The 23,994-nt window shown below is 30.9% G+C and overlaps 1 protein-coding gene across 1 annotated transcript in view; it reads left to right on the top strand.

Annotated features, from left to right (window-relative positions):
* Positions 1-1,560: 1,560 nt before the first annotated feature.
* SI (sucrase-isomaltase) overlaps positions 1,561-23,994 on the top strand; it is an 87,198-nt gene continuing 64,764 nt past the window's right edge. Inside the window, exons 1-12 of the mRNA XM_045556529.1 lie at positions 1,561-1,678; positions 3,181-3,311; positions 6,086-6,206; positions 6,510-6,619; positions 7,549-7,700; positions 9,534-9,705; positions 11,461-11,560; positions 12,518-12,630; positions 15,547-15,672; positions 16,414-16,545; positions 16,633-16,752; positions 18,249-18,362. Of these exons, the coding sequence (XP_045412485.1) occupies positions 1,561-1,678; positions 3,181-3,311; positions 6,086-6,206; positions 6,510-6,619; positions 7,549-7,700; positions 9,534-9,705; positions 11,461-11,560; positions 12,518-12,630; positions 15,547-15,672; positions 16,414-16,545; positions 16,633-16,752; positions 18,249-18,362 (1,509 nt within the window). The remainder of the gene's footprint in view (positions 1,679-3,180; positions 3,312-6,085; positions 6,207-6,509; positions 6,620-7,548; positions 7,701-9,533; positions 9,706-11,460; positions 11,561-12,517; positions 12,631-15,546; positions 15,673-16,413; positions 16,546-16,632; positions 16,753-18,248; positions 18,363-23,994) is intronic.

Raw genomic sequence — 23,994 nt, 5'->3', positions numbered from 1 at the left:
TGTTGTTCTGATTAAGTTGAGCTTACATTCAGTTTCTTTGATGATTACTGATGCAATAAACAGCTTACATATATGTAACAGGAAATTATATTCTAAAATTGAATGCTAATCTTCATTCATAGGATATATTAAAGGTATATTAAATATTAAGCTTGTGTTTACTTAATATCAGTCTTTGAACTACTTTCATTATTCTTGCTATTAAGATGTACAATCTAATGGAGGTAATTGACATACATATGAATAATTGCAATAGATATGTGCTATGGTAAAATGGAGAAAGGATAGATTAAATCGGCCTCTAAGAGTAGTAATGGACTCACAGAGGCCATGCCATTTGAACTGGGTATCAATTAGCATTCACCTAGAAGAGTAGATGGGGAGGATTGAAGTAAGATTGAACAGCACATACAAAGGAGACATGCTGTCCAAAAAATATACTGCAGTGTTGGGGATAGGATGAGGCTATAATTCTAAAAATATTTTGGAGGTAAATTCAAAAGACTTATTGAATAATTGAATGTGTTAGAAAAATATGAGAGAAGGAAAAGAGGTTTTTAGGTTGGAACAACTTGGTATATGAACTGACGTAGATAGTCGCAGGAGGAGGGACCACTCTGAGACCAAAAAACAAAAAAAGGTTTTTTTTAAACCAGAAATTTATTAAAACATTTACCATAGAAATCCTAAATTCTACCTCAGTATATGCCTTTGAATGAAGATTTATATAAAAACCATGGAATACACAAAACTCATGAGAACTTGAAAACGAGGAAAAAGGGAAGATGTATAGTCAAAGTTAAATTTAAAATTATGCTTTAAGATAATTATCAGAGAAGGATTCTTCCCAGTCTACATTTGGTTACCCTCTGTATGCTAATTCAAATGCATCATGTTGTCTAAGAATAAATACATATTTTTGATATGAGAGTTTGGTATATTTTATTTGTTGTTTCATGGAGGAACTTGGTGATAATCTAGTCCAAAATGTTTTTAAACTGAGCAAGAATTCCCAAATATATACTTTCTTTACAAATATATATATATTTATATTCTTTTCCATAATATTGTTATAGAAAGTAGTGTTGGAATTGGAGGGATGAGAGTTCAATTAGGAAGAAGTGAACTTTTTTATTTCAAAATATAAATTAGTCTCTCTTAAGCTTGAATTTCCTAACCAATAAAATGTGAATAATAGGATCTCCTTCATAGAGTTGCTGTGAGAATTGAAAATCCTAGTGCAAATAGAAGTCCTTGACTTGCAAAATGCTTTAAATTGAGAGGACAAAGTACAACTACTTGGAAATATTTTTTTGCTCTATATTTTCATGTTAGTGTACTACTGCATCACTAACTCATTCTTTTTATTTGAAATTGCATATGTTACTAATTTTTTTGTCAATGTATATTATTTCAGGTTATTAACTGATAGAGCTGTCTGCAGTTTTGTTTGCATTGTGCTTATTTAAAAAAAGGATGAATATAATTTCATGATAATTGATGGTGGTTATTATAGTTATATATTTTACATTTTAAACACATATTCTTTTCTTTCATTAGATGGCAAGAAAGAAATTTAGTGGATTAGAAATCTCTCTGATTGTCCTCTTTGCCATAGTTACCATAATAGCAATTGCCCTAATTGCTGTTTTAGCAACTAGGACATCTGCAACTAACGGTAAGTAATATTAAAAATACTTATACATTATAGTGAAGTTAAGAGAAAGTTACTCCACAATAGTTATTGGTTTTTAAAAATAATCTATGTGAAATGAAACAGATGTAGAAAGATCTAGGGTAAGTTACACAATTGCTCCAACTTTTTCTCTCTATTATGTTCCAGTTATTTTAATGAGTAGTCATTATAATTAAGGAATCCACATACACTGATATTAATTGCCTTTCCTATTTATGTTGCTTAAGAAAGACCAAAGAGGTAAAGGGTTCAAGTTGTTAACAAAGGTGGAATGATTGCCTACTGTTGCCAACAAGATTCTTCTCAGTAGCCAGAAAATTGGATTTTTGCTCTAGCCTTCATACATTTGCAAAGGAGATGGGGATTGTGATGAATATTCTTTGCCCTGGCTCAATTTTTTTTTTTTTTTTTTTTTTAAGGAGAGAGAGGTTGGATGAGAAAGGCAGGTAGAAGGAAGTTGAAAATAGGCTTGAGGTGTTTAATTGTTTTTTTCTAAATATTTCTATCCTAATTTATCTCGGTGCGTATTACTCTGGACTACCGAATCTCTTTTTTCATCATCCTCTCTTGACAAAATCAGAATTTTAAAGGATGTTACATACTATCTTTTATTCTAACTCTAGTTAGCATTTCCTATTGCTCTTAATCTTTTGTTTTACTGTCTTCCAGCAACTGAGAGCTCTCTGTATTGTAAAGCAATCAGTTTTGTTTTACCCATGTCTGATTCCTAGAATGTTCTTTCTCTTTTTCTTTGTTATTCTGGCTTTCTCTTATCTACCTATCAAATTATTCCCTTCAAAGTATCTTCTTCCTCCTATTTTTCTGTTCTCTAATTTGTTGTCTCCTTCTTTACACCTTCTTTTTTTTTTGCAATTCATGTTTCTCTCTCTTTTTTTTTTTTTTCAGCTATAAAATACAAATGCTAAGTGTGGCACAAATGTATATTTTGTTTCCTTTTGAATCTACACCAAGACCTGTGAATGTATTTTTTCTGAAGACACAGTCAATATGATTCTGCACCGTCAATTTCTGTATTGTTTGGATCTTTTCCTTTTGATAACTAGGGCTTCAGTTTTGTGGGTCCTTTTTAATACAAAATATATTTTCCATTTCTAGCATATGGATTTACGTATTCTTTCTTTTTTTGTTTTCTTTAATTATTATTCTTATTTCAGCATATTGTGGGGGTACAAAAGTTTAGGTTACGCATATTGCCCTTGTCCCCCGCCCCCCCCGCCCCTCGAGTCAGAGCTTCAAACGTGTCCATCCCCTAGAGAGTGTGCATCGCACTCTAATGTATGTATAAACCCATCCCCTCCCCCAGCCGATCAATGTTATTCCTAAATGTGCTCTTAGGTGTTTATCAGTGGAACCAATTTGACGGTGAGTACATGTGATGTTTCATGAAATATTAATTATTTGAAAAATCTTAAAAAATTAATTTAGTGTCATGTTTTATTTTATTGAGTTTTTTCCCCTCCCAGAAATTAGTGGTTCTACTACTTCAAGTCCAGCTACGACTGCAGATCCTTCTGAATTAGGAAAATGTCCAGATGACCTAAATGATACTGTCAATGAGAGAATAAACTGCATTCCAGAACAATTTCCAACACAGGTCTGCAACAAAAGTCCTTAATATTTTTTATCAATATATAAATCACAATTTATATAATTGCCCAATATTGGATCAATACCATATTATTAAGGATCTAGATGTTAATTAGGCTGCATTTATCTTTTTATTGTAGTTTTGTATAAATAAATGATGGATGACAGAAGTTACTTAGCTTGCTTTTCTGTATCTCTGTTCAATGCAAATTAGCAAATTAATACTTATGCTTAACAAGTTATTGTTAATTTTGTAAACTTTTATGAAATTGTATCCTCTCAAATCTACCTCTTGATAAAAAGTATAAACTTTGATAATATAGAACATTTGAAAGAAAATATCTCTGCTTCATTAGAGTATTTGTAATGAAAGTATTAAAAAGTCCCTGTGAAAATAAAATAATACTCATTTTTTGAAAATTATTATTTTTCATTATATGACAATTAGGAGGGAAGAAGATCAAATGCAGAAAATTAAGAATAAGTGATTTGATTCATGTAACTCTGAATTGACTCTTCCTTTTTCTTCATCAACCTGTTTGGAAGTAAAGATCGTTGAGTGTGTGTGTGTATATATACAGTCCTCCCTGGGTATTCACAGGGGATTGGTTCCAGGACCCTTGCAGTTACCAAAATCTGTGGAAGCAGATGTTCAAGTCCCTTATAAAAGATGGCATAGTATTTGCATATAACCTATGCACATCCTCTGTATACTTTAAATCATCTCTAGATTACTTATAATACCTAATATAATACAATGTAAATGTCTTACAAATAGTTGTACTATATTTTCATTTGTATTATTTTTATTGTTGTACTGTTACTTTTCAAATATTTTTTATCTACAGTTTATTGTATCTACAGATATAGTGGGCTGACTGCAAAATTAACATTTTGCTAATATTTGCATTTGTAAATATTATAATATTCATAAATATTATAATATTCAAATCTCAACTTCTCCACTCTCCCCACCACATAGCTAAATGAACTATGAAATTTCTATTAGCCTTATCCCATCTTTGCTACACCATACTTAAAACATAATTCTGATTAATTTGCCATGAAAAATTACAAATAGATGAGATTTTGCTTAGGGCAACATTAGGAATAGTAGGGCCTATAGCTTATTCATTGATTATAAGTCAAAGAGTGCCAAGGATTGCCAAGAGCCACTAGAAGCTAGAAATGGACAAGGGAGAATTCTTCCCTAGAGCCTTTGGAGGCAGTATGGCTCTGCTGACACCTTGAGTTAGCAATTCTAGCCTCCAGAACTGTGAGAAAATATATTTCTGTTGTTTTAAGACACATTTTGCATAGATGTTATGGAAGCCTTAGAAAACTAATACAGTATGTTTTAAGGAATTTAATGTAAGCCTCTTTTACTATACATTTTTTATTTTGTCAAAATGTGATTATACTGTGATTATTTCTTTCTCTTGTTTTTTAACTAGCACCTTTATAACTTTCCAAATTATTACATGTATGTCTAATTCTACCTCTTTGTTTTGTACTAACATTTAAAAAAATCTTTTATAAATACTGTGTAAATGATAATTTTTGTGCAACTATTTCTTTGTATTGCTGAGAGTATTCATATAGTTTAGATAACTAGAGGTAAAATTGCCTGATCAAAAGTCACATATACTTTAGACTCTGGCAAGTAATAGACCTTCAGAATGATCAGGTCCAATTATAATCCTGTTCAAAATGGATATGTATGTGTGTATGTGTATGTGCATGTGTCTGATACCATTTAAATTTGATGGGAAAATATTAATAGGAGAAAGCTTAATGTATATTTTCAATTGACTAAACATGGAGGCTTTTAACTTATTTTCATGGTAAATAGCCAAGGAGGGGGAACCCCTTCAGGTGTTCATATTATGAAAGTGTGTCACACTATTAAATTTAAACATTAAGTAGATTTATAATTAGACCACTCTTAATGCATAGCATCACCATGTTGCTCAATCTTTTATATTAGCATTTGTAATTTTTCTTCAGTTTCACAACTTTCGTATAGATAATACAATTACTGAGAATTCAGTATTTTATTTTATTTATTTAATGCAATTGCAGCAACTGTATGTGACACCTGAAATATAAACTAGTGAAAAGATTTCAAATAGTTAAATATTGAACTAATAAATAGGTGGAAATAACTGTCCTAAACATTTTATCTGGGATTTAATCCAGAGCCATATCTCTTCATATTTGTAGCTTAACCTGCAGCTTGGTACATAATTAGCACAAATAAAATATTTTAGTTCTCTGCATCAACACCATGAGAATAGAATAAAATTTCCCAAAGGGCAAGAACCTTTTAAAACACATGAGCTTACAAAAATGTGTATGGCTGGGTGTGGTGGGGCACACCTGTAGTTCCTGCTACTTGGGAGGCTGAGGCAGGAGGATCATTTGAGCCCAGGAGTTTGATATTGCAGTGAGCTATGATGATGCCACTGCACTCTAGCTTAGGCAACAGAGCGAGATCTGTCTCAAAAAGAAAAACCAAACACTACAAAAATTTGTATTGATAGGAGAATTTAATAATCACAACTTGAGTATAAATCTCTGACAGGTTGTAGTTGATGAAATTCATCAACTATTTATATTTCTTCCAAGTAAAGGGAAGAAAAGAACAAATGCTATTTTGGCATATTATATATTGGAAGAAATAAGCTTGTTTTTAAAACACTTTTCATTGGAAAAATAGATACTGAAACATCTGATAATAGTACTAATCACATTACTCCTTTATAAAAAATATTTTATCAGGTAACTTGTGAACAGCGAGGCTGCTGCTGGAAGCCATGGAATGACTCTGTTATTCCTTGGTGCTTCTTCGCAGATAACCATGGCTACAATGTTGAAGGAGACACTACAACAACAAATACTGGTGAGAAGTGCTGTATCATAATGATTCAATATGATGTACTCTAAGTGAAACAAAAATGTGTTTTAATATTTTCTTTGGAAAAAATGTAAAATGTAATCAATGAGAAGTATGAACGCAAGAATATTCAGATTGGTTATCTGGAGGATTTCTTTTTTCCATGATTATTAATAGATAACTATTACTAATTTAGAAAGCACTCACTTGTGATAAATGCAATAAATTATAAAAATACACAAAATATTTAATAATTACTAGTCTTTACACTTAAAATCACTCATGCCAGCTTTTTTTTCATTCTTTAAGGACTTGAAGCCACATTAAACAGGATATCTTCACCTACACTCTTTGGAAATGACATTAGCAGTGTTCTTTTAACAACTCAAAATCAGACACTCAATCGTTTCCGGTTCAAGGTTTGGTTTTCATATTTTTAAAGAAGATTTAATAGTAAAATACATTTTATGAACACACTTTTCATACTAGCAATATACTTTCCCTCTTGAGAAATATTTATTCCAAAGCAAAGGACTAATTGGGCTCTACTCTGAGCCTGTTTAGTCAAATATAACAATAATAATATTTCCTTCAGCACTTATTTTTGAAGAACTTAAATAATATAGTCAATGTAAAACGCTTAACATAGTGTCTTGAATAGAATTAAAATTCAATAAATATTAGTAATTTTTATTATTTAAACTACAGGGTATGATGAAGGATTAAGTAAAATTTAATTTGAGAAAAGTGTTAATTATGATATGTAAATGCAACTTACAGTCATTGTGCCTTTTTACTGGGTATCAATTGTATTCATGATTTTAAAGAAACTGATTCTTGCTGGTTTTTTTTAACAAAGTAATTTATGATTTTTTTTTATTTGAAAGTAAAAATGGCACCATATAATTTGTATATTACCTTTCTAGCAACAATTTCACAGGAACTAAGGGTTTTCTTAAAACAAAATTAAAAATTCTTATGGAATTACCTAAAGGGTGAACACTGAAAAGCACTGAGAATATTGCAGTCCACAAAAGTCTAATATTCAATAATCATTATTTGGTAATACTATGGTTGATGTTTTTATATCAGTCAATAAAAATCTTCACTTGATTATTGGGTGCTTTTATAACCAACTAATTCTATTTATTTCTTAACAATTTATATGGTTGGTGCATAGCCATTCAACAATATTAAAATGAAGACTATGACTTGATTAATCGCTTTTCTATAAAATTTATAATTATATTATTTTTACTTGGAGCTTGCATTTAATAATTAATTCAGAATTTAAAAGTTAAATAATAGTTTAGAATCAAGTAATGCTAATTTGTTTAAATCTTTGCAGATTACTGATCCAAGTAATACACGATATGAAGTTCCTCATCAGTTTGTAGAAGAATTTACTGGACCCACACCTTCTGAGACATTGTACGATGTGCAGGTTACTGAAAGCCCATTTAGTATTAAAGTTATTAGGAAAAGCAATAGCAGAACTTTGTAAGTAATCATTTTATTTTACATTTATATAACATAACTTGTCAATTTTATTCTATTACTATAGAATAGGAAAGTCTTAATGTCAAGGTATTTGCAGAAAGAATAAATTTTCTCCAAAAAGAGGACGAGTATACATCTTTGTAAAGATTATGAGGCTAGAGGGCTTTTGTTTTCTGTAGATTAAATGTGCTAGAACGTGAATGAGAATACACAAATTGGAGCACTCCAAAAGTGAAGGTGGAGAGTACCACTGATATGATTATAGCTGCGTATACCTAGAACTCCTATTGTACCTTTCCTTCCTTATTGATCATATTTTGTTGTCAATTTTTAGGATCAAATAGTTAATATTCAGGGAAGGATCAATTCTCATGGGTATACTAAAATTATATGTATATTAAATTAAATATAGGCTGAATGCCTTCATTATGAATGTATTTGTGAGGGGTATTGGTATAAGGGATTTAGTCATATCCTGTGAATATTTTCAAGATAAATGCTCTTCATGCCCAAGAAATGTTAATAAAGCAATTGTTAATATTGAATCTCAGCAATTATTTTCATTAAATATATTTTGATACTTTTGCAATTGCCTTTGTGTTAAACTATAAAAATATTAAATGCTAAGTGAAAAAATCAGGCCCAGAATGAAAAGTACTGCATAATTTCAATTATATATGGAATCTAAAAAAGTCAAAATCATAGAAGTGGAGAGCAGAATGGTGGTTACCAGAGGTTGGAGGTTGGAGAGAATGCAGAGATATTGGTCAAAGGGTCAGACAGAAGGAATAACTTTTCAAGATCTATTGCACAGCATAATGACTATAGTTAATAAATTTAATGTATATTTCAAAATTGCTAAGAGAGTAATGTAGATTCTAACTGTTTGCACCAGAAAAAAAGGATGTAGGTTGATAGATATGCTAATTATCTTGATTTAAAAATTCAGTAAATTCAATAACATATATCAAAACATACCATAAATACTTCATAAATAAAAATCATCTGTTGGTATCCTTGGGGTATGGGTTCTAGTATTGGGTAGTATTTGCCTATAATCTAGACACATTTTCCGGTATACTTTAAATGATCTCTACATTACTTAAAATACCTAACGCAATGTAAAGGCTATGTAAGTAGTTATTATACAGTATTGTTTAGGATGTAATGACAAGAAAAAAAAAGTCTGTACATGCAGAGGACACAGGTGACCAATCATTTTTTCCCAAATATTTTCCATCTATAGTTGGTTGAATCCACAGATTCAGAAGTCACAGATACAGAGGGCCCAATGTATATAACATTATTATTTATCAATAAAAATGAAAACAAAATATATTCAATACACTTTAACAATTCTTGTAGTATATATTTGGTCTGCATAAAATATACAACTTTTTTCTTTTTTGGAAAAAATGATTTTGAATTTAATTTTTACATAAATGTTGGTTGTGTGAAAACTGGTATAATACCGTATTTTAAAAGTCAGTCACCGGAACAAGACAGAACTGGGCTTGAGACCTTACCAGTTTATGGTCTTTGAAAACAATTTTCCCACCTGTGAAATGGGATTGATAATGGTAGTTAGATTTTAAGGTTCTAATGTAGCTTAGAGGAGAGAATGCATATGAAAGGTATTGGCGATGACGAAGCAAATTGTACTGATGAACAAATTCTGGTAATGGAATCATTTGAGTGTTTCTTAAAAAGTGACCACATATAAAGATTGACATTTTTAAAATGAAATATTCTGAATGATGTTAATATAAACTCATATGGTAGAACATTTTATATATGTCTATAGATCATTTATGAATTTATTTTATGGTGTAGGTTTGACACCAGCATTGGTCCCCTGGTGTACTCTGACCAGTATTTACAGATTTCCACCAGACTTCCCAGTGAATATATTTATGGTTTTGGGGAACATGTTCATAAGAGATTTCATCATGATTTATATTGGAAAACATGGCCAATCTTTACTCGAGATCAACTTCCTGCTGATGTAAGAAACTATTTTTCTTTATAAATAAAATCAGTATTATGGAGCAGATAATAGTTTGAGCTTATTTGAAACCATCAGTTAGTTAAAATTATCAATTAAACTATTTGACAGTCAGTGACACATAATCTAGAAGCTTGTTTACCTTAGGGGTGAGAATTGATTACTCAGTTTTAAATTAACTCAGTGACTAACAGATTTTATGAATATTTGAGCAGGCATTTCCAGTTTATGAATTTTTTCTTTTGATTTTCATTTTCATGTTTTATCATTCTGTTTTCAGTCACCCTTGTACTTAAACCTATCAATGGCTACTCATTGCACTAAAATAATTCCAAACACTTATCATATTTTACATGTCCTCATATTGGTGTCTGCTTATCTATTGGATATTATCTCATGCATCTCTGCCCTTCTTTTTATAGTTCAAAAATACGACAATCTTCCAGAAATTCAAATATCTGCACAGGTATTTGGTTTTCTTTGCAAGTACTAAAACTTAAGGTTCTTTATCATTCAGATAATACATTATTGAGAGCTTATCTGAAGTTTCACCTCATAAAAACTTCTTCCAAACTCTCTCATGAGCAATTAGTCTTTATGTTTTTAAGCCTTTATTTGTATTTTAGTATGACAATCATCACAGTGTATTATTCTTGTATATGTTTTTTTTTTTTTCTCCTTCTGGAATGTGAGATTATTGAGGACAAAGACTATACCATTTTTTTTTTACTTCAGCATATTACGGGGCTACAAATATTTAGGTTACATATATTGCCTTTGCCCCACCCGAGTCAGAGCTTCAAGCGTGTTGTGTTCATCCCCCATACGGTGCACACTGCACCCATTAGGTGTGAATATACCCATCCCCTCCTACCCACCAACCTGCCTGACACCTGATAGATGTTATTACTATATGTGCACATAAGTGTTGATCAGTTAATACCCATTTGATTGGTGAGTACATGTGGTGCTTGTTTTTGTACCATTTTTAAACATTATTTTTTTATTGGTTCATGACTGATTTGGGTCAAATGTTTGTTTTATAATGCCAGTGGTAACTATTTCATTCTCCAAAATAAACAAATGAGTATTTGTTTTAAAGAGCCTCATTTGGTACAAAACTCTTCATAAATTTTACCAGTGTCTGTTTGCAGCATCACTATATGTAATAAACATCAGGCTGAGAACTTCACAGCTATTTTCCATACATTCTTTCCTTGAAAACTCCTTGTACAATCAGTCAGGAAGTCTTTTCACTTTCAACTTATCAGTGTCTCTCCAGTCGGCCTCCACGATTTCAGCTCTCCACTAGCTCTCAACAAACATACTGCAAAAGTTCCATGAGTGTGGGCATTATCTTGGAATTCCCTGCAGTTCATACATGGGACATAATTGATTAGCATGCCATTACCTTGTTGTAATGAATAGCTTCTCAAAACTCATTTAATCGTAATAAAGTATTAGAAAAAATTAAATAATTTATTACTAGTATAATATATATGTCATATAATGTATATGCTAATTTAATATTAATGCTTAAAATAATTTAGATATTTCTGTACTACAATGTACATATAGTGTACAGGTAGACATAGTAAAGAAAATTAGTATTAGAAATATGGGAAGTTATAGATGTAAATGAATTTGTAAAGATCATTTTAACATATGATTTATTTAAATACACTTAACTCACATTTAAAATAACTTATTTTAAATACACTTTGAAAATTTTATTTTCAAATTTTTGCCTTATAGAATAATAATAATTTATATGGCCATCAAACATTCTTCATGTGCATTGAAGATACTACTGGAGAGTCATTTGGTGTTTTTTTAATGAACAGCAATGCAATAGGTAAGACTAATTTATTTGATAATGTTTAAAGGAGCTATAACTTGAAATGTTTTAACTGCTCTCTTTATTGCAGTCATACATAGTGTATGTCAGAGTAAACTCTACTGTTAATGATTTTGGCATATGAACTCATTATAAGTAGCTCCTGAAATTAGTGAGTCAATAAATTTTTGTATATCGATGCTTCTATTTTAGAGAAAGTATGCTATGTCGTGCCATTCAGGCAATTTTTTTTCCTCTTGCGAGGAAAATTGAAACCATTCATGCCAATAGTGTTTTCATTCCCACAACCTCATTTGTCAAGATAGATTAATGTGCCATTACAGATAAAAAAGACAAAGGTCTCTATAAGGATGGGAAAAAGGAAGAGTAATTTTTTAGTTTAGCACAATTCAAGTAATGTAGAGTCTTTTGGTTTTTAATATTGTGAGTTCAATATTTATTTAATAGGTGAATTAATGATAATAAAAAGTTACAAAAATTAATCATGTTCCAGCAGGATCAGTTTATTACATGGTTATCCAGCCAATTACTATGTCTTACATATATAAAAGTTAAATTTAAAACATTTGTTTTTTTCTTCTTGAAATTAATATGTGATAATATGATCTTTCAGAGAATCTTCTATTAAAATGACTAATTGAAATGTCATTTTAAAAAGAAATTTTTTTGTTGTAAGAGGACTAATTCTCTATCCTTTACAAGGCAATATCCAGGGCAGCTTTTGGCCACATCTATAAAAGGAAATATCTGAGATATCTTATTATAAGCTTCATATATGGCAGCATTCTACTTTTCTCCTGTGTTATTCCTACAATCAACATCTTACTTGTTCTCAATTATTTAAAAATAGTGCAAAATAATGTGGTTAATATACTTTAAAGCAATTTTACAATTGTTTTATTACTATGTACCTGTCTTCCATTTACATGTACTTTCTGAATTTTTATTTTGTAGAGATTTTCATCCAGCCTACTCCTATAGTAACTTACAGAGTTACTGGTGGCATTCTGGACTTTTATATTTTTCTAGGAGATACACCAGAACAAGTAGTTCAACAATATCAAGAGGTGTGTTTTAGGTCTATTTTATAAAAATATTTTCTGCCAGACTTTTCTTTCATCTAACATATTTACTTATTTAAATAACTTTATTTTACTTATCAAGGACCTCTTAGCTAATCGTATTTTAAAATCTTACCATTTTAAAGATCCAAATAGATGGTTTCTATTTTTCCTCTATACAGTGAACCTTATGTATACTTAAATGTCTGTATTTCTAATTTCAAAATGATTTCTTGCCTCTAGGCTGCTGGGTTCAAGTGCTGAATTTCTTTGATATGTTACATAGTAAATCTTTACTTATTCATAACTTACTTTAGTGGAATAAAGTAAAGAAAGGGAAGTATCTTATCCTCACCAGTGAGGACAATGAATTTGTAGATCATGTATTTTTTTAATCAAAATCCTAGAGGTAACTGGGTTGTGAGAAAGGCCAGTAAAACTTGCTATAAATGCATAGCAGCCAAACTTCAGGAAAACTGGCTTTCATTCCCAGGCTGAGAGAGGGTCAAGTTTAAAACCTAGTCTGAAGCCTTACATCTTAAGTAATTATCTAAGGAACTCTCACTTACATATTAAGTATCATCTTGATGTATCTGAGCCCAAGATAATAGACTTAGGTGAGGAATCCAGGACTTTCATCGAGCCTGATTCTAAAAGTTCCTCCCATGTAATTGCTCTCCTGTAATGGTTGGCATATATGATTCCTAGTGTTTTTATGGAAAAGGAAATTATTTTCATTAGTATAAGATTCAAAGATCATGTCTATTTAAAAAAATCTTATTTTCTTAGTTTACTTCTTGGTATATAATTTGCATTTCCAAAAATAATCTCAAAGTATTTACTATCAAAAAATTTCTTCATTTAGGGTACAGAAATATGAAATGAGTGTAGGTAGAATTTTACACAGTTGAATCATTTACGATGTATAATAATTCCTAAATTTCTGTATATAAATGTGAATTTTAAGATAAAAATGCACAAAATTTCCAGTTTCTGTCATATAAAATTATAACTACATTTCAGGGCTGGCCTGGTTGTATATACAATATTTGTGTATGGTTATCACATGAAAAAAAAAAGAGGGACAGCATGCTTTTAGAAAGAATTTGACATTTGATTGGTCAAACATTTGTTGGCATAGTTGTGCCACGTTAATGCTGAATAAAGTCTGTGGTCACCAGTAATTGAGTTGAGTTTGAGGCATGCTTGACATGTGAATGCAGCATATATACAGTATAGTGGTGTACTTGCTAACAACATTTTATGAGTAGACTTGTAGAGGCTTGAAGCTAAGCAATGAGGTGAAAGATTGGTGTAAAATATAGCACTAGTAACCACTGCTACATTTAAATGAGGTTCCAATTGTGTAGAGAGTAGGCAGAAGAAAACTTATTTCTTATTTGAAGGAAAACAAATTATCCTCTTTGTATAATAATCTAACCTATTAGTGGTCTCAATATGCTAAAACTAAAACATAATTAATTGTTTTATCAAGGTTTTTTGACCAGATTGTTTTATCAGGGTTTTTTGAAACCTATTTTTTTTATTTCAAAGTATTAAGGGGGTACAAATTGTGTCATGGCTGTAAGTGTGCCCTTGACCCAAATAGAGCTCATTGTACCCATTAGGTAGGTTTTCATCCCTCCCCTCCTTTCCCCTGTTCCCTGCTCGATTTCCATTAAGTTTTACATTCCTCTGTGTACATGTGTGCTCATCAGTTAGTCCCAATTTAATCAGTTTTAAAGGCAATGTACACATATAAATTATAAAATAAATAATGAATAAATATATAAAATAAATATTTTACATATATATGAGAAGCAAATTATTTTATTTATATATATATATAAACAGTATTTCACACACATATGAGAAGAAATTTCAATCACATGTCCAGATGTTTAAAGAATTCCATGAATCATAAGGTGTTTAGGAATATAGCTTGAAAAATGGTTATTTTTAGAGAACTGTACTTGAAATCATTATTTTAAAATTAAGTTTAATACTTGATTTCAATAGAAAATAGTAATTCAACATGAGTAATTTCTCCTTGATTTTTTACATCATGGTTTTTTAGACATTAACTGTGGAGAAATCATAGATTCAAAAAACATATATATCTAAAAGCCTAAACCCAAGAAAATTGATTATGCCAAATAAGATTAATTCTCTTTTTGTAATCTAATACTCAGTTTTTAGTGGGGAAAAAAAGTGTTAGTTACATCTAAATTTCCATGTGCAAAATCGTGTCTTCTGAGACAACTGATACTCTTTTTCCACTGGGCGCTGGGTTTGCTTGGGCAACTAGAGGAATGTGAGAAGGTGATGCATATGACCCCAGGGGGAAGGAAGAAGCCAAGGCCCTGTATGTGAATGAGATAAGCACCCTGTACAATAACTGGTTGGGAGCATTGTACAAAACATATATTTTACTAACATTTTTGCAAAGCAGGAGATAAATAACTGCTAAAGTACAAGGGAATAGAGATTGTGTACTTTTTAACGTCTTTGTTTCTTACATGATGACTTTTTTTGTTGTTGTAGAAAGTGGAGGTGTTATGGGACAATTTCCCCTTCATCTCATTATTTCTTTATTGGTATTCTTTCATTCTCTTCTTTAACTTTCCATAATGAACAAAATGTATTTTAACCAGCATTACTTTCTGGAATGCTGCACTAATTTTTTAAAACAAAATAAAATATTAGGGACAAAACATAAACTTGTTAAGTGTTTCATAGCAAAATTTGAACAGAATATCTAGGAACCATTTTAGAATTCAGGTAAGGTTAATCTTTGTTTAAAATATGTAAACTTAAGTGAATACTAGAGATATAACAAAATAAGAAGCACATTAATATTAGTTACTAATGCTAAATGCGTTTCCCTGTATTGAAACTAATTAAATGTTCATTTACTTTAAGCTCGTTGGACTACCAGCACTGCCGGCATATTGGAGTCTTGGATTCCAACTGAGTCGCTGGAATTATGGGTCACTAGATGTAGTGAAAGAAGTGGTAGAAAGAAACCGGGAAGCTGGCATACCATTTGTAAGTAGAATGAAGGGTTAGTGGGAATATATATCAATTATTGTTAAATACATTAAGTGTAGGAAATTGTCAGGAAAATCTAATGTATATTATATTGCATATTGTATATTTATAATTAAACTACTTTTTAATCCTAAAAGCTATTTATCTCCATACATACTGCCCATGCTTTCTGAAAGTTAAAAATATATACTTCTGAAGAACTGATTATTAGTTATACTAGAACAGAATACATTTTTAACTGTGAATAAAATCATATTCAGTTTTTAAAATAGACCTTAATTTTAGAGCTTATATATTTTAAAATAATATTCTGAAATGTGTAAGGTCTTGTTTTCTGGGCAATGAAACCCACGTATAAAAAAATACATACCAGTCATCATCATTGAAAAAAATGTGGATAATCATTTAATGCTTTTGTACTTAAGAATTAGAAAACTAGTTTTATAAACAATATCGTTGCTTATTTAATGAAATAGAAGGAATAAAATTTTATTTATTTATTTATTTATTTGTCTTTTTAGAGGCATGGTCTTTCTCTGTCATCCAGGCTGGAGTGCAGTGGCAAGACCATAGCTCTCTGCAGCCTCAAATTTCTTGGGCTCAAGCCTCTTAAAGTGCTGGGATTACAGGCATGAGTCATTTTGCCTAGGCTTTTAATCTTTATATTTATAATACAAGTTGATGTGATTAGAGAGTTCTTTCAGTATTATTTGTTGAAATATACCGTGTTACTTTCAGGATACACAAGTCACTGATATTGACTATATGGAAGACAAGAAAGACTTTACTTACGATGAAAATGCATTTAACGGGCTCCCTGAATTTGTTCAAGATTTGCATGACCATGGACAGAAATATGTCATCATCTTGGTAATGCCTGATTATGTTAATATATTTTTAGTATTTACACACTTTTAAGTTAATAGCTTTTCTATAGTTTCTTTTTTCCATTATTAGGATCCTGCAATTTCCATAGATACACGTGCAGATGGAACAGCATATGCAACCTATGACAGGGGAAATGCAGCAGGTGTGTGGGTAAATGAGTCAGATGGCACTACAGCACTTATTGGAGAGGTAAATTATGATATTCATTAAAGTGATAGTATTCAAATTTTCTACTCTGCAACAACAAAATTTGTGTGAGACTGTATGTGTGTGTACATATATTTGCTTTCAACTCTGGTTTTGATATTTTAATTGGGGAGAGAAATTTTAGGCAAAGGAAATATTCCAAATATCTCGTAAACAGTTCTTATAAGAAATCATACAGAGAGTAAACAACAGACACCACATAATTTTCAATATTAGACAAAACTAAAGCTAACAAAATATAATAAATAACAAAAATTATAACAATTAAAAGTCCATGCATATTTTGATATAAATAATTGCAAATGTAAATTAAATACATATTTAATGGACACTAAGTTTTATGATTCACATTTAATCTCACAATAAAATAATGTGATTGCTATGATAAAGGTTCGTATTTCTCAGGCTAAAAAACTAAATCTTAAAGAACCGAAGTAATTTTCCTAAGATCAAAGAAGTAATAAGAAGCAGAATCAGGAGACTTTCTGGTGAAAGTCTTTTTCACATGATTCTGATCTCCATTAGGAAAAAAAAGCCCACATATTTTCCTAGGCTTAATAACCATTAATATTTACATAATATATATTTTTAATACGTACTGTGTTGGATATAGATAGATCAGAGAACCAATATGGATTAATTGTATATAAAACAACATAATTTTCTCAATTTATTTGAAATTGAATTTTTCTTGCCTGGTGTTATAAGTAATATGTAAAATGATATAAAATAATTTTAAGAACCATAAATCATAAAGAAACAGTATAGTTTATATATTGTTTAATAGCATGGACTCAGATATAAAATTGCCTGGGTTTGAATTCCTGCTGTACCTGTTATTAGTGGGCTGACTTTGAAAAACTTATTTAACTTCTGTGTGCATCATTTTCTCATCTGCAAAATAAGTATAATTATAGTCCCTACCTCACCTGTAAAGTAGTGATAAAAATATTACTCACCTTCTAAAATTCTAATAAAGATTAACTGTTAATAATCATAAAAGTCCTTGAAACAGTACCCAGTATATGTATCATATTTATTTTTGCTAATAAACTCTAAATATAAAAGGAGCCTTTATCTTTTTTGGAAGCAAACGCCTTTGGAAATGAACTAATGTGATTTATTTTATCAAAGAGTGTGTTATATAGTTCTTTTTTGTTGTTTATTGACCTAACCTACAAGGATGCTCAGAAATAAATTTAGTTGCAAATGTCAGCCTTATCCCATGTTCTTATATTTTTCTCTTCCTAAATACTTTGTTACCTCACTCTTTTACTTTAACTTCTCTCCTTTAAATATATCTTAAAGTAGGCCTGAGATTATTGTGAATATAGATAGTGCATATGTCACACGTACCTAAAGAAGTACAATATCATAACTTTAATGATTTTTACTATTCTCAACTCAATTAGTATGAAATTCTATTTATTTATTTTTCCTTATATTTATGTATATATGTGCATGATCTATCCTTCTAGGTATGGCCAGGATCAACAGTATTCCCTGATTTCACTAATCCAAGCTGCATAGATTGGTGGGAAAATGAATGCAGTGTTTTCTATCAAACAGTGAAATATGATGGACTTTGGATTGTAAGTAGCTATTTTAAACTGGTAATTTTGGTAAACGAATATAAAATTATTTGTTCACAAAAATTAAATCAAGATATATTTTTTCTGATGTATTCAATATGAAATTAAAACTCCCATAATTTTTTTCTAGGATGTATAAATATATCTATCATGTATGTGGGCTAGAAAAGAATAAGATCTAAAAATGCAAATTGAGACTTTCGACAAGCACTTGGGTTGTTTCCACATCCTTGCAATAGTGAATTGTGCTGCCAGAAACATTCGAGTGCAGATATCTTTGTTATAGAATGTCTTTTGCTCTTTTGGGTAAATGCCTAATAGTGCTATTGCTGGATCAAATGGTATTTCTATTCTTAGCTCTTTGAGGTATCTCCAAATTCTTTTCTACAGAGGTTGCACTAATTTGCAGTCCCACCAGCAGTGTAAGAGTATTCCTGTCTCTCCACATTCTCACCAGAATTTGCTGTTTTGGGATTTTTTGATAGAGGCCAATCTCCCTGGGGTTAGATGATATCTCATTGTGGTTTTGATTTGCATTTCCCTAATGATTAGAGATGTTGAGCATTTTTTTATATGTTTGTTGGCCATTATTCTGTCTTCTTTCGGACAGTTTCTGTTCATTTCCTTTGCTCATTTGTTGATGGGGTTGTTTGCTTTTTTCTTGTTTTTTTTTTTTTTTTTTTTTTTTTAAGTTCTAGATAGATTCTTGTTATCAGCCCTTTATTGGATATGTAGAGAGCAAACATTTTCTCCCATTCTGTAGGCTGTCTATTCTCTCTAATGATAGTTTCCTTGGCTGTACAAAAGATTTTTAATTTGATCAGGTCCCATTTATTTATTTTTGTTGCTGCTGTGATTGTTTTGGGGGTCTTCTTCAAAAATTCCTTGCCTAGGCCAATGTCTGAAAGGGTCTTCCCAATATCTTCTTCTAGAATTCTTAAGGTTTCATGCCTTAGGTTTAAGTTTGTTATCCATCTTGAATTGATTCTTGTGAGAAGTGATAGGTGGGGATCCAGTTTCAATCTTCTGCATGTAGCTATCCAGTTTTCCCGGCACCATTTATTGAAAAGAGATTCTTTTCCCCAGTGTATATTTTTGTCTGTTTTGTCAAAGATTAGATTACCACATGTGGATGGCTTCATCTCTGAATTCTCAGTCCTGTTCCAAAGGTCTATGTTTGTGTTCTTGTGCCAGTACCATGCTGTTTTAGTTACTACAGCCTTGTAGTACAGCTTGAAGTCTGGTAGTCTAATACCTCCGAGTTTGTTCTTTTTAGTCAAGATTGCTTTGTCTACATGAGGTCTCCTCTGGTTCCATACAAAGTGTAGAATTATTTTTTCTAGATTTCCAAAGAATGATGATGGTACTTTCATAGGGATTGCCTTAATTCTGTAGATCACTTTAGGTAGTATGGACATTTTAACGAGATTCATTCTACCAATCCATGAACAAGCTAGATATTTCTATCTGTTTACATCTTCCACAATTTCTTTTCTTAGTGTTTTGTAGTGCTCCCTGTGCATGTCTCTCACATTGTTTGTTAAATATATTCCTAGATATTCAATTTTCTTTGAGGCTATTGTGAAAGGTATTGTGTTTTTTATTTGATTTTCAGCTTGACTGTTATTGGCGTATATGAATGGCTCTGATTTTTGTGTATTGATTTTGTATCCCGAGACTTTACTGAATGCATTTATCAATTCTAGGAGTCCCTTAGTTGAATCCTTGGGGTTTTCTAGATATAATATCATATCATTGGCAAAGAGAGAGAGTTTGATTTCATCTGTACCCATTTGGTTGCCCTTAATTCCCCTCTCTTGTCTAATTTCTCTGGCAAGGGCTTCCAGCACTATTTTGAATAGAAGTGGAGACAGTGGGCAACCTTGTCTGGTTCTGGTTCTAAGTGGGAATGGTTTCAATTTTTCCCCATTCAGTATGATATTGGCCATGGGTTTGTCATAAATGGACTTGATAATTTTAAGGTATGACCCATCTATGCCTATTTTGTTAAGAGTTTTTATCATAAAGGTGTGCTGGACTTTGTCAAATCCTTTCTCTACATTTATTGAGAGAATCATATGGTCTTTATTCTTGCTTTTATTTATGAGGCAAATTGCATTTATGGATTTGCCTATGTTGAACCAGCCTTGCATCACTGGAATAAAGCACACCTGGTCATGGTGAATTATTTTTTTGATATGCTGCTAAATTTGATTTGCTAAAATTTTATTGAGGATTCTTGCATCTATATTCATGAGGAATATTGGTTTGTAGTTTTCTTTTTTTATTGTGTCCTTTCCTGGCTTTGTATCAAGGTGATATTTGCTTTGTAGAATGAGTTAGGAAGGATACCATCTTTCTCAATGTTGTGGAATAATTTCTGTAGTATTGGTATGAGTTCTTCTTTGTATGTTTGATAAAACTCTGAAGTGTAGCCATCTGGTCCAGGAGTTTTCCATTTTGGGAGGTTTTTAATTGCTGTTTTCATGTCTGAGCTTGAGATTGGCCTATTTAGAAATTCTATTACCTCCTAGGTGAACTTAGGGAGGTTCCATGTTTCCAGGAATTTGTCCATTTCCTCCTCATTATGTAGTTTTGGGGCATATAGGTTGTTATAGTAATCAAAAATAATGTTTTGTATTTCCATGGTGTCTGTTGTGAACTCTTCTTTTTCATTTCTAATTGAGTTTATTAGAGTCCTTTCCCTTTGAATTCTTGTCAGTCTCACAAGAGAGGTGTCAAGTTTTTTTATCTTTTTGGAAAACCAGTTTTTAGTTTTGTTGATCTTCCGTATAGTTCTCTTATTCTCAATTTCATTTAGTTCTACTTTGATCTTAGTTATTTCTTTTCTTCTACTAGGTTTGGAATTGATTTACTCTTCCTTTTCCAATTCCTTGAGACTGTTTATTAAATTGTGGATTTTTGAGCTTTGTGTTTTTTGGATGTGAGTGTTTAATGCTATTAGTTTTCCTCTCAGGTATGCTTTTGCTGTATCCCACAAGTTTTGATAACTAGTGTATCCATTATCATTTAGTTTAAAGAAACTCTTGATTTCCCTTTGTATTTCCTCCCTGACCCAAGAGTCATTCAACAATAGATTGTTTAATTTCCATGAATTTGTGAGGTGGTGAACATTTCTGTTGGAATTAAACTCTAATTTTATACCACTATGATTAGAGAAGATACACGGAATAATTTCTATTTTTTTGCATTTGTTGAGGTCTGATTTGTGGCCTAGTATGTGATCAATTTTGGAGAAAATTCAATGGGCTGATGAAAAGAATGTATATTTGGCTTTATTTGGGTGGAATGTTCTGTAGAGGTCTGTCAGACCCTTTTGTTCTAGAGCTCTGTTTAAGTCCATTATTTCTTTGCTTATTTTCTGTTTGGAAGATCTGTCTAGTTCATTCAATGGGGTGTTGAATTCCCCTACTACTATGGCATTATTGTTTATCATTCTATTTAGATCAGACAAGGTTTGCTTTGTGTAACTGGGCACTCCTGAGTTGGGTGCATAAATATTAAGAATTGTTAATTCTTCTTGTTGGATCTTCCCTTTCACCATTATAAAGTGGCCATCTTTGTCTTTTTTTACTTTTGCTATTTTAAAGCTTATGTTATCTGAAAATAGTATAGCTACTATCCTGCTTTCTTTTGACTTCCATTTGCCTGGAAGATTGTTTTTCATTCCTTGACCTTGAGCCTGAAGGCATCTTTGTGGGTCAGATGCATTTCCTGTAAACAGCAGGTACTAGGCTTGTGGATTTTTATCCACTCTGCCAGTCTATGTCTCTTCAGAGGACAGTTTAAGCCATTCACATTTATTGAAAGGATTGAAATTTGAGGTAGATTTCCATTCATATTTTTGGGTGAAATTCTGTTGTTTTGTTTTACTCCTTGAGCCATTTAGCTGGCTGTTGATGGCCTGCTGCTGGGCTTATCGTATATAATAGTATTGGATGATAGTTAAAGGTTTAGTGCCTTTGCTTATGGTAACTATAACACATTTCAGAAATGAAACTACCTGGTGATCTCAGAAGTCTATATTTTAGAAATAAAGTCTGATGGGCCCAAACACAGAGAGAATGCCAGGATTTTGTTCAAAAGTAATACACAACTGCATAGGATTTTGAAAAAAAATAAACATAATGAACACCCTAGGGATAGCTATGTTTTCTTTGGCTGTTTATAGCCACACTATCTCCATTTTCCTAAAGTGATTATTACTCATTGTCATTATTTTAATTATTCATTCATTTATTCAAATAATCACTTACTTAAAAATGTTTATTTTGCACTATGTGTATATCAGGTATGTTGTAGGGAATACAAAAATAGGAAAATTATGTTTTCTGCTGACAATTTGGAATGGAATAAAAAGTGAGAGTAATCTTCAGAATTTCTATGATGGTAGTAACAGAATGAAGATGGAGAGGCTTTATTTATTTAACACAAAATCAGTGAGATAACACTGCTGGTACCTAATAATTGGTAGAAATAATGAAAAAATTGCATTCTGATCTTGACCTTTACTTTTAATTCTAGCTCTTAAATTATTTAATCAAAATTAAAAGTTTCTTTAGTCTTTTTTCTTTCCTACTTAGGAAACATTTTCATTATAGCAGAGTTAAATATATAAAATGATACTTCAGGATTTAAGTGAGAGTTTCTGATATAGAAAGAGAGAATAAATACTCCATTCCCTGCTTCTATTGAAAGCTGAAATTCCTGATTCATCTCCAAAAAGAGAAAGAGGATGAAAGGGAAAACATCACCTGAGAAAAGCAGAGTTTTTCCAATACTAACACAAAGGCATTTTGACTAAGCTTTAAACAAACAGATTAAAAATCATTACATATAAAAAGGTATAATTTCAAGGCTCATTAAATATCAGTGAATTAATACATACTATGTACAAGCAGTGGACATTCTGCTTCTAGCTTTTACTTACATAATTGCCCAATCATATTGTTAATTTGTATATTTATTCTTTCACTTTCTTCAGATTATTTTTCCTAATTCAGTGAAAAGAAATGTTATTTAACTGGTGAGGTCTTATTTCTATGCCAAATTTAAAAATAGTTTTATAACTTAATAGATTTGTAATTTGGTTTCCATATTAATGCTTTTGAATTTTAAGCCTAAATATTAATATCACTTTTGGAAATAATGTGTGCTTAATTGTCATTGAAATATAGATTTTTGCAAATAAAATATAATAAGCTTGAATTCTGGTTTTTCTTTATCATTCTAGAGATAATCTCCTAATACTTGAGAAACAAGAGCCTACTTTTTTTGGTATAATTAAAATTAAAACCGTGATTTCAAAATAAAATCATTAGGTGATATTTTTAAAATACAAAGGCCATTTTTATTTTTCAGGACACATGGGCATATTTTTTTATGTTATGTTCTTATTAGGGTTTCATTATTAAAAATATAAGAAGAATTCTTCAGTGAAGAAATGTAATAATTTACCATAGAATATTTAGAAACATGAAATTCATTAAGAAGATACATACAAATGTATTTATATATTAAAATACCTAGAAACGTATTTGGTTATAGTCTTTCTATATTTTATGTAGTTCTCATAAAAAATGAAATTCTTTTACAAATTCTTTAAAAAATG

Source organism: Lemur catta, chromosome 1, assembly GCF_020740605.2.
Source record: "Lemur catta isolate mLemCat1 chromosome 1, mLemCat1.pri, whole genome shotgun sequence".
Classification (NCBI taxonomy): Eukaryota; Metazoa; Chordata; class Mammalia; order Primates; family Lemuridae; genus Lemur; species Lemur catta.
The sequence above is the reverse complement of the archived record's forward strand: the minus strand, read 5'-3'. Positions and strand labels throughout refer to the sequence as shown.